Source organism: Pleuronectes platessa, chromosome 16 (assembly GCF_947347685.1).
Source record: "Pleuronectes platessa chromosome 16, fPlePla1.1, whole genome shotgun sequence".
NCBI lineage: Eukaryota > Metazoa > Chordata > Actinopteri > Pleuronectiformes > Pleuronectidae > Pleuronectes > Pleuronectes platessa.
In genome coordinates, this window is record NC_070641.1 from 24,883,447 (window position 1) to 24,895,645 (window position 12,199).

The window sequence follows — 12,199 nt, forward strand, 5'->3', positions numbered from 1 at the left end:
GTGTGTCCTCAGTGGGACAGTGTGTCCTCAGTGATGCAGTGTCCTCAGTGGTGCAGTGTGTCCTCAGTGGTGCAGTGTGTCCTCAGTGGTGCAGTGTGTCCTCAGTGATGCAGTGTCCTCAGTGATGCAGTGTGTCCTCAGTGGTGCAGTGTGTCCTCAGTGGTGCAGTGTGTCCTCAGTGATGCAGTGTGTCCTCATGGGTTCAGTGTGTCCTCAGTGGTGCAGTGTGTCCTCAGTGATGCAGTGTGTCCTCAGTGGTTCAGTGTGTCCTCAGTGATGCAGTGTGTCCTCAGTGGTGCAGTGTGTCCTCAGTGGTGCAGTGTGTCCTCAGTGATGCAGTGTGTCCTCATGGGTTCAGTGTGTCCTCAGTGGTGCAGTGTGTCCTCAGTGATGCAGTGTGTCCTCAGTGGTGCAGTGTGTCCTCAGTGAAGCAGTGTGTCCTCAGTGAAGCAGTGTGTCCTCAGTGATGCAGTGTGTCCTCAGTGGTTCAGTGTGTCCTCAGTGATGCAGTGTGTCCTCAGTGATGCAGTGTGTCCTCAGTGGTGCAGTGTGTCCTCAGTGGGACAGTGTGTCCTCAGTGGTGCAGTGTGTCCTCAGTGGTGCAGTGTGTCCTCAGTGATGCAGTGTGTCCTCAGTGATGCAGTGTCCTCAGTGATGCAGTGTCCTCAGTGGTGCAGTGTGTCCTCAGTGATGCAGTGTGTCCTCAGTGATGCAGTGTCCTCAGTGATGCAGTGTCCTCAGTGGTGCAGTGTGTCCTCAGTGATGCAGTGTGTCCTCAGTGGTGCAGTGTGTCCTCAGTGATGCAGTGTCCTCAGTGGTGCAGTGTGTCCTCAGTGGGACAGTGTGTCCTCAGTGATGCAGTGTGTCCTCAGTGGTGCAGTGTGTCCTCAGTGATGCAGTGTGTCCTCAGTGATGCAGTGTGTCCTCAGTGGTGCAGTGTGTCCTCAGTGGTGCAGTGTGTCCTCAGTGATGCAGTGTGTCCTCAGTGGTGCAGTGTGTCCTCAGTGATGCAGTGTGTCCTCAGTGGGACAGTGTGTCCTCAGTGTTTAAAAACGTTGTTTGTCAGGCAATAGGATAACATTACACATTTAAATCTCGTTAAATAAAATCTATATTCAAACCATATTTCTGTAATGGATTCTAGAATCCTGCACACAGGTATTGAGGGAGTGGCCAAGACAACTCGGTTTATGTAGCAAGCTAGCTAAAAGGCTATCTAACAAGGCACGTTGGACATTGTCTACGTGACGATGTCCAACGTCTCTTCCAATGCTCGTGTCCTGATCCATGGAGAGCAGGTCTGCCGTACACTAATCACAGGTGGTGATTTTTCGGGCTCTGTTAAGGGTGAAGTTCTCCGATACTTTTGACTTCCTGGTATGTATCAGAGATAGGAAGGAAGCGAGATGGCTCACTCCTCAGCTACTTCCATCAGCAGCTCCGGTAAAACAACGTTAAGTTCGGCTGCACGGCACGAAACACACGCTGTGACGTCACCAACGAATCATCCACCAGTAAATTCGTCGATGACTATTTTTGTCATCGATTTTTGTCGACTGCGTCGATTAATCGATGCACCCCTAACACACACACACACACAAACACACACTCACACACTCACACACACACATCTATACGCACACACACATTATTATAAGGGCCTTGAAGGTGAGGAGGAGGATTTTAAATTCCATTCTAGATTTAACAACAGGAGACATGTGGTGTCTGTCCCTGGTTGTCTTCAGGACACATGCTGCAGCATTGAGGACAAACTGCAGAGTCGTTATAGACTTCCTGCTGGAGCCGGATAATAATGAATTACAATAATCACGTCTGGACGTAACAAAGGCGTGGACTAGTTTTTTTGCGTCTTTTTGAGAAAGGACATTTTGAGATATTAAACAAGTGGAAGTAGGCCGTCCTAGAAATTTGTTTTAAGTGAGAATTAAAGGAAAAGTCAGGATCGAAGATCACTCCCAAGTTCCTGATGTTTCATTGGGAGCAAGGGCAATGTCGTCTAGAGCAGCTGCATCATTAGATGATGTGTCTCTGAGGTGTTTAAATATTATAACCCCGGTTTTATCTGAGTTTAATAAGAGAAACTTGCAGGTTTTTCATGTACTTGAGACATGATGAAGTTTACTTAATTGATGACTTTGTTCAGGTTTTATTGATAAGTATAACTGTAGAGGTTTGATTACAGCTATTTTAAAGGACTGTGGTACATAACCTGATGATAATGACAGATTGATTGTGTTAAGTAACGAACTATCAATTAGGGGCAGAATTTCTTTCAGTAACTTTGTAGGAATGGGATCTAAGAGACAGGTTGTTGGTTTGGAACCTGAGATTATTCTGGTCAGCTGATCACGGGTGATCAGAGAGAAGCTGTCTTAATAATCAATACGATTCTCAGCCGTTTCAGAGATCTCTGTTCTTGATGATATATTAGTGCCAATTGAGGGCAGGAGATGGTTGGTTTGATTTATAGTTAGAATCATTAAAGAAGGTCATGAAGATATTGCTCTTCAGGGATGGAGGGATACTGGTTCGGTGGAGGTGTGACTCTCTGTCTGCTCCAGAGCTGAAGACAAACATTATGTCCTTCTATTAATGTGGAGCAGTAGGCAGCTCCTGCTTTGTGGAGCCTTCTTATAAACTCTAACACTATTCTTCCAGGCCAGCTGATTTTCATCACGGTTGCTGGAGCTCCACTTCCTTTCTAGTTTTCTTGACGCTTAAGCTTTCATCTCCAAAACAGATTCAGTCAAACAGTCTTTTCTGTTGTTGAGCCTGATTTCATCAGTGAGGCGTTCGATGAACACACCACAGCGTGATGTGATCTGTGATGCGTTCACTGTCTTACATCAAAATAAACATTGAATTCAGAAAATATAAAAAATTGGGAGTCAACGAATGTTTTCGTCAAACAGGAGACAGAGGAACTGATGTGTGAGTCGTGGTGCGTTCACATGAACCTCTGACATCTGAGCTTCTCAGGTTCATGAAACTGTGCAGGAAAAACTGATGCAGCCGGATGAAGGTGAATTATTTTGTGTCAGAGCTGCAGAGAGCACAGATGGACTCTGGGTAGAGCCAGGGATCCCAGTGGTTTGTGGGTAATGTGGCTTGCTGCTGGCATGGCTTCACACACACACACACACACACACACACACACACACACACACACACACACACACACCAACACACACACACACACACACACACACACACACACACACACTATGACACCTGAGGTCAACGTCCTGATTTAAGTCTGTGTGACATGAGAGGAGAGGGGGGGGGGGGGGGGGGGGAAATAACAGAGGATAGAATAAGAAGGGAAGAAAAACAGAATATTAAAGAATAAAAAAGGAAAAGAGAGGAGTGAGAATTAAAAGAAAGAAAAGTGAAGGAATGAGTAAATTTAATTAATGTGGGTTAGAGAAGAGAAAGAGATGGATGATGGATGGATGAGGAACATTCAGACATCGTACACAGATCGTACACACATCGTACACACATCGTACACAGATCGTACACACATCGTACACACATCGTACACACATCGTACACACATCGTACACACATCGTACACACATCGTACACAGATCGTACACACATCGTACACAGATCGTACAGAATCCTGCGAAACGAAACATGACAAATAAAACGAGCTGCAGCAACATGACCGAAAAAAGAGGAAAAAGCTTCATTTGTTGACTTGAAATTCAACAGCAGAGGAAACTTTATTAAGGATGAAGGATATCTTTATAACCCCCGAGGGGCAATTAGTTTTACAGCCAGCAGTCACATGACCACAATAGTAAAAAAAAGAGACAACATAAAAGAACTAAAAAAGCAACTTACATAGAGCTTTAAAAAGGTCCAGTGCAGTACAGACTAATGAGTTTCTAATTCTCTAGGTCCTGAGACAGTGGGGGACTTGTGTTAGACAGGACTGAGCGAGACGTCTTCCATGTCCTGGTCCTCTACAGGCAGGTCCGTCCCAGCTGGGCCTCGACCTGCTGCCCTCTGACCTGTCTCAGGCTCCACCCACATTTATGTGTCAAAACCCATCACTGCTGCTATGGTTACACCTGTTGGAGACATTTCAATCAGCGTCAGTTTAAATTATTTGTATAAAACATAAATGTCTTTGATATTCGACATCAACACAACATGAATATTTTGTACATTATTTTATATGGGATATTTTAACAGTTGTTAATTTAACAGTGCAGAAGCACAGTACTGTCCTCTCTCTCCCCTCCCCCATCCTGTAAGCAATGCTCACTCTATCATCACCCATCCCCCTCTCTCTCCACCATCTTCTCCTCCTCTTCCTCCCCTCCCCCACCTCATCTCTCTCTCCTCCTCTCAGTCTTCCACTCTCGCTCATTTCATCTGCCTACATCCTCGTTCCCTCTCTCTCTCTCTCTCTCCCTCCCTCTCTCTCTCTCTACTTCAGGGTGTCACTGTTCCGTCACGTTCATCAGGTTCATTCGTTCATGAACACGTGGACGTTCTCACGTTTTCATTTTTCACATTTCGCCTCTCGGCTCTTTCGACCTCGTTTTCCACAACGAGTCCAGATCAAATATTTCCGGCTGCTTCTGTCGGACATTTTGAATTAAATGTGTCATTTTGGATTCAAGCAAAAAGCTGTTGTGTGTTTTTATTTGTCTTCATCATCACTGAGCTGAAAATACTAACGTAAATCAGAAGAATCAGACCATCAATCTAAAGATGATCAATCAAACTGCATCTGCAGTACTCTGTACTGTTACTCTGTACTGTTACTCTGTACTGTTACTCTGTATTGTAGCTTTGTACTGTAACTCAGTACTGTTATTTCGTACTGTTACTCTGTACTGTTACTCTGTATTGTAGCTTTGTACTGTAACTCAGTACTGTTACTTCGTACTGTAGCTTTGTACTGTAACTCCGTACTGTTACTTCGTACTGTAGCTTTGTACTGTAACTCAGTACTGTTACTTCGTACTGTAGCTTTGTACTGTAACTCAGTACTGTTACTTCGTACTGTTACTCCGTACTGTTACTCTGTACTGTAGCTTTGTACTGTAACTCCGTACTGTTACTTCGTACTATAGCTTTGTACTGTAACTCAGTACTGTTACTTCGTACTGTTACTCTGTACTGTTACTCTGTACTGTAGCTTTGTACTGTAACTCAGTACTGTTACTTCATACTGTAGCTTTGTACTGTAACTCAGTACTGTAGCTTTGTACTGTAACTCAGTACTGTTACTTCGTACTGTTACTCTGTACTGTTACTCTGTACTGTAGCTTTGTACTGTAACTCAGTACTGTTACTTCGTACTGTTACTCCGTACTGTTACTTCGTACTGTAGCTTTGTACTGTAACTCAGTACTGTTACTTCATACTGTAGCTTTGTACTGTAACTCAGTACTGTTACTTCGTACTGTTACTCCGTACTGTTACTTCGTACTGTAGCTTTGTACTGTAACTCAGTACTGTTACTTCGTACTGTTACTCCGTACTGTTACTCTGTACTGTAGCTTTGTACTGTAACTCAGTACTGTTACTTCGTACTGTAGCTTTGTACTGTAACTCAGTACTGTTACTTCGTACTGTTACTTCGTACTGTTACTCCGTACTGTTACTCCGTACTGTTACTTCGTACTGTAGCTTTGTACTGTAACTCAGTACTGTTACTTCGTACTGTTACTCCGTACTGTTACTCTGTACTGTAGCTTTGTACTGTAACTCAGTACTGTTACTTCGTACTGTTACTCCGTACTGTTACTTCGTACTGTAGCTTTGTACTGTAACTCAGTACTGTTACTTCGTACTGTTACTCTGTACTGTTACTCTGTACTGTTACTCAGTACTGTTACTCCGTACTGTAGCTTTGTACTGTAACTCTGTACTGTTACTCCGTACTGTAGCTTTGTACTGTAACTCTGTACTGTTACTCCGTACTGTAACTCTGTACTGTAACTCTGTACTGTAGCTCTGTACTGTAGCTCTGTACTGTAGCTCTGTACTGTTAAGGCCTCAGTATGCTTCTCCGAGTCCGTTGCGGACTGAAGGACGGACCCTTTTTGATTTATAGTTCTACGAGCCTTTTTGTTGTGAAAACAATTCACCGCCAGAACAGTAGATGGCGAAACGGAGGTCGAGCTTAGACAAGCCTACCTCATGAGGTATATAGAAGAAGTCCACGCTGGTTTATTTACGTCCTCCCGGCTCCTCACACACAGTGAACGATGACAACAGAAAAAGGATGTTGATGACGCGACAGTTTTTGCTGAATAAAGTGACACCCAATGGGTCAAAAGGCTTATGTTATCGTGTCTTAACGCAGCGGTTCCCCGGTCTTGTTTCCAAACTGCGTTGCTAATTCAACAGCTGCAACAGCTTGAAGCTACACGGAGGCAGCTAGCTCCCCCCAACTTCCACACACAGTCAGCACGGACACCCGATACTAGCTACTACCAAGTGTTTGCTTCTAACCTGACGGTGTTTGAGAAACAGTGTCATGAGCCGTGGGATTAAAGTCAGCGGGTTGTTGCGCTGTTCCCACCGCAGTTAGCATGGTGGCTAGCCCGCTACCCCCGTTATCAAAGTTCGTTATAACCTCATGTGACCGTACACACATGCTGTAAGTGCTCTAACCAGCCACCGTCAGCCGGACAACGCCGCTGGCTTAACACACTTGTCACATTAATCATAGAGTCGTAGTTGTGATTTTGGTTTATTGTGATGTAGGGAATGGAACAGGAAGTTTCCATTCCGAAATGCTGGCGTTAGCGGACCAATCACAGCCAAGTGCTATCCGTGGGCTGTCCGTCATTTCGACGTATAGTTAGAAAAATGAGAGCGGCACGAAAAGCTCTCCGAGGAGCCTCGGAGAGGCTCGGAGAGGGCGTTCCACGTTGGAGAGGGCGGTCCTATCTGTCCGTGTCCGTCAAAACGCAGAAGCATACATTGGCCTTAACTCAGTACTGTTACTCCCACACTGACTGTCCTGCTAAGACGTGGACAGACATGAGGACGGTGTAACTTTCCGTTCAGAAACATCTGGCTGCTCTTCTGTAGCTGCAAACATCACGTGACTTTCAGCTGTGGTTACCAGAGGGATGCACCAGAGACCGGTGATAGGCCTGGTCCCCTGTCACTCAAAGTGCAGTCAGCCAATCAGAGGAGGGGCTCAGGAGGCAGGTCTGCAGCTCCAGAGAGGACGGAGAGAGGACATGGACACAGGGCCACTGTTTGTCCACTTTAAACCACTGATACATCATCTGAGGGACCAACACCTCACACTAAGTCCCAGAAAGATGTCAAGTTTTGGGCCCTTTAAATTCACAATAGTGAATCCTTCAAATAATCAGATTTTATCAATCCAATCTGTTCTCTTATAGTTCAGGACCTGCAGTCAAGCAGATTTTTCCACGGTTTATTTTTCGGTGTTTTGTCGTGTGAAAAAAGTGACAAATCTTCCAATATGGCCGACAGACGGACGTTTCCTTCATGATGATCCGACAAACACAGTCAAGATGTCCTCAGCGTTGTGTGTGTTGGTGGCAGCAGCTGATTGGTGGATGTTGTCCTTTTGTCGACCGTCTAATCTGCTTGGGACAGACCTGCTCGTCGTCATTGTGTTTGTGTTTCCCATCATCCTCCCATGATGTCAGGGGACGTCTGAACCCTGTTAGTCTGTGTGAGACTCAAACAGACTCATGAACCTCAGTGAGACCCTGATTCTTCACCATGGTTCAATTAGACCCAGTAAGACCTGGTGTAGGACACAAACCCTGTTGGACCCTCTTAGACCTTATTCACACTCTGTAGGACTGTGTTGGACCGAGTGATGCATCTGATGGATCCTGATTGTCTCTCACCTGTCTGTCCTACCTGTGAGTTCTACATCATGTGACTCATCAATATGAGAATATGAACAGTTAGTTCTTCTTCATCTTCATCATCAGCAGAGTTCGGCGGAAACAATGATGATCCAGCTGTTGAAGCGTTTTGTGAAGATTTGAAGGAAATGAAAATGTGATTTGTGATGAAGGTGTCTTTGTGTCTGCAGGCGAAGGACAGTGATGATGACGAGGAGGTGGTGCAGGTCGACAGGGACCACTTCATGGATGAGTTCTTTGAACAGGTGAGTGACACAGATCAGGCTAATATTAGGAAGCCAATACATAATATACATCAAGAGAATACAAATTAAATTCAGCTGCATAGATTTTCATATAGTTTCATTTAACAGATTCAATAATGATTTATTCTTTACTGATTTAATGATCTGATGATCTGATGTTCAGAGGATTTAGACAAACTGAAGTTTCTGATGTTGACTCCTCTGTTGGTTCAGTTTGACCTTTTTTGAATCAAAGTGTTTCAGGTGAATCAGGTCTGACCATAAACCCTGTTGGGACTTGATGACCCAGTTATAAATTAAAGCAGCATGAAACTCAGAGTTGAGTCATTTAAGTCCAAACGCTCCTCGATTATACTAACGATGTGTCGCACACACACAGTTTGAAAGGCAACTGCTCAGGTGATAAATAATACATATTTATATAATTATAATTATATCATATCAGTATCTGTGAGCAAGATCTATCTGAGAGTCGAGCCAATAATTGGATCTAAATGTAAATTAGCTCAGCTTCTGCTCTGTGTGCTTGCACTCACGTATGTTGTTGCTCATGCGGCCACGTTCTTGAATAAAGATATTAAAAGAGTTTCATATAAACAGGGATGCTTTCAAACTGTGGGAGGAGCCAGTTCGACTTGTTTGCTCTGCATTTCTCTTCTGTTTATGTGGATTCTGACGAAGTTGAACAGATTTGATTTTAAAATCAAGATGTTTACTGTATATTTCCATGTGTGTGTGTGTGTGTGTGTGTGTGTGTGTGTGTGTGTGTGTGTTCAGGTGGAGGAGATCAGAGGCTGCATAGAAAAGCTGTCGGAGGATGTGGAGCAGGTGAAGAAGCAGCACAGCGCCATCCTGGCCGCACCCAACCCTGACGAAAGTAAGACTCACACACACACACTTTATATCACAGACTGTAAATAAAGATGGACGACGGGACGGCTTTCGAAAGGGAAGGCAAATCGTCCGGATCGTCCCCTGGTGGCTGTCTGCAGTATAGGTCATAAACCCCACCTCCTCCATGTTAGCAAATGGGAAATAAATTTTGATTAGACTTAGATAAATGTTTCTGAAAGATGGTTTCTGTCATTCAGAGCGATCAGTGGTGATCTGGACACTGAACCTGACCTTCAGGTGACCCTGCACTTCCGATTGAAATCTGATCTGTTCACCTCCTGTGAGCGCCACCTTCAGTCTGAAGTGGGAGTGGGAGACTCAGTGAGCTGCGCTGCGTTCACCCTGACCCCGACACACTATGACTCAGCAACAATGACTCAGTGTCAGCGCTGAGGCCTGAAGCCAAGTCTGTGCTGTCAAATCGCTGCACTGTAAAAACAACAGGCTTGTTTTTCATCAGAGGCCTCAGGGCTTCAGCTCGTTTTTAACTGGCTGCTCTAACGCATTCAGATCTGAACATTCACACGGGAACACACATGATCAGATTCACTGTGACGTCAAGTTCAGCGGCTGATGAGTCGGCCCTTTAACTGAGATTAAATCACAAAGAATGAGAAAATGGCTGCCATCGCTCCATGTGGTTTTGTTTTTGAATGTCGTTAGAAAGTCGAGGGAACACTGTTTGTTCTCGTTATGGAGGCAACAACATATGCAAACAAACAAACAACCAATCAGTGTTCAGCCACTGATCATGAGCAGTAGTGATTCTCCCATCATGCCTCTGTGCTATGACAGCGGTGGGCCCTCTGGGAAATGCCTCTTGGACTACAGGGGGTTTATTGCTGCAATACCACAAGTGGCCACCAGGAAGAATTGTGGCATTATCCAGTTCTCACTGTTCATTCCGGTTCTCCGAAGGTTCCAGCTCCGGAGTCATGAAGTCGTTGATCTGACATCAGTGTGTGAATGTGTTATAAACAACATGTTAACAACATGTGTGATTTTTATGTGATTCGACATTTTAACAACACACTGACTCGACTATTGACACAATAGCAAAGAAAAAGGATCAAGTGTGACACAGATAAATCATTTAAAATATTCTTCATCAAAACGTCTGTACTGGATCAGACTTCACCCTGGAACACGTATGATCCATAACATCAGACTTCACCCTGGAACACGTATGATCAATAACATCAGACTTCACCCTGGAACACGTATGATCCATAACATCAGACTTCACCCTGGAACACGTATGATCCATAACATCAGACTTCACACTGGAACACGTATGATCCATAACATCAGACTTCACCCTGGAACACGTATGATCCATAACATCAGACTTCACACTGGAACACGTATGATCCATAACATCAGACTTCACACTGGAACACGTATGATCCATAACATCAGACTTCACCCTGGAACACGTATGATCCATAACATCAGACTTCACCCTGGAACACGTATGATCCATAACATCAGACTTCACCCTGGAACACGTATGATCCATAACATCAGACTTCACCCTGGAACACGTATGATCCATAACATCAGACTTCACCCTGGAACACGTATGATCCATAACATCAGACTTCACCCTGGAACACGTATGATCCATAACATCAGACTTCACCCTGGAACACGTATGATCCATAACATCAGACTTCACCCTGGAACACGTATGATCCATAACATCAGACTTCACCCTGGAACACGTATGATCCATAACATCAGACTTCACCCTGGAACACGTATGATCCATAACATCAGACTTCACCCTGGAACACGTATGATCCATAACATCAGACTTCATCCTGGAACACGTATGATCCATAACATCAGACTTCATCCTGGAACACGTATGATCCATAACATCAGACTTCATCCTGGAACACGTATGATCAATAACATCAGACTTCACACTGGAACATGTATGATCCATAACATCAGACTTCACCCTGGAACACGTATGATCCATAACATCAGACTTCACCCTGGAACACGTATGATCCATAACATCAGACTTCACCCTGGAACACGTATGATCCATAACATCAGACTTCACCCTGGAACACGTATGATCCATAACATCAGACTTCACCCTGGAACACGTATGATCCATAACATCAGACTTCACCCTGGAACACGTATGATCCATAACATCAGACTTCACCCTGGAACACGTATGATCCATAACATCAGACTTCACCCTGGAACACGTATGATCAATAACATCAGACTTCACCCTGGAACACGTATGATCCATAACATCAGACTTCACCCTGGAACACGTATGATCCATAACATCAGACTTCACACTGGAACACGTATGATCCATAACATCAGACTTCACACTGGAACACGTATGATCCATAACATCAGACTTCACCCTGGAACACGTATGATCCATAACATCAGACTTCACCCTGGAACACGTATGATCCATAACATCAGACTTCACCCTGGAACACGTATGATCCATAACATCAGACTTCACCCTGGAACACGTATGATCCATAACATCAGACTTCACCCTGGAACACGTATGATCCATAACATCAGACTTCACCCTGTAACACGTATGATCCATAACATCAGACTTCACCCTGGAACACGTATGATCCATAACATCAGACTTCACCCTGGAACACGTATGATCCATAACATCAGACTTCACCCTGGAACACGTATGATCCATAACATCAGACTTCACCCTGGAACACGTATGATCCATAACATCAGACTTCACCCTGGAACACGTATGATCCATAACATCAGACTTCACCCTGGAACACGTATGATCCATAACATCAGACTTCACCCTGGAACACGTATGATCCATAACATCAGACTTCACCCTGGAACACGTATGATCCATAACATCAGACTTCACCCTGGAACACGTATGATCCATAACATCAGACTTCACCCTGGAACACGTATGATCCATAACATCAGACTTCATCCTGGAACACGTATGATCCATAACATCAGACTTCATCCTGGAACACGTATGATCCATAACATCAGACTTCATCCTGGAACACGTATGATCAATAACATCAGACTTCACACTGGAACATGTATGATCCATAACATCAGACTTCACCCTGGAACACGTATGATCCATAACATCAGACT

General features: G+C 44.4%; 1 protein-coding gene across 1 annotated transcript in view; it reads left to right on the plus strand.

Moving 5' to 3' along the window:
- Positions 1–12,199, plus strand: part of stx1b (syntaxin 1B) — a 38,777-nt gene that overhangs the window by 10,201 nt on the left and 16,377 nt on the right. Inside the window, exons 2-3 of the mRNA XM_053443861.1 lie at positions 8,081–8,155; positions 8,933–9,032. Coding sequence (XP_053299836.1) covers positions 8,081–8,155; positions 8,933–9,032 — 175 coding nt within the window. The remainder of the gene's footprint in view (positions 1–8,080; positions 8,156–8,932; positions 9,033–12,199) is intronic.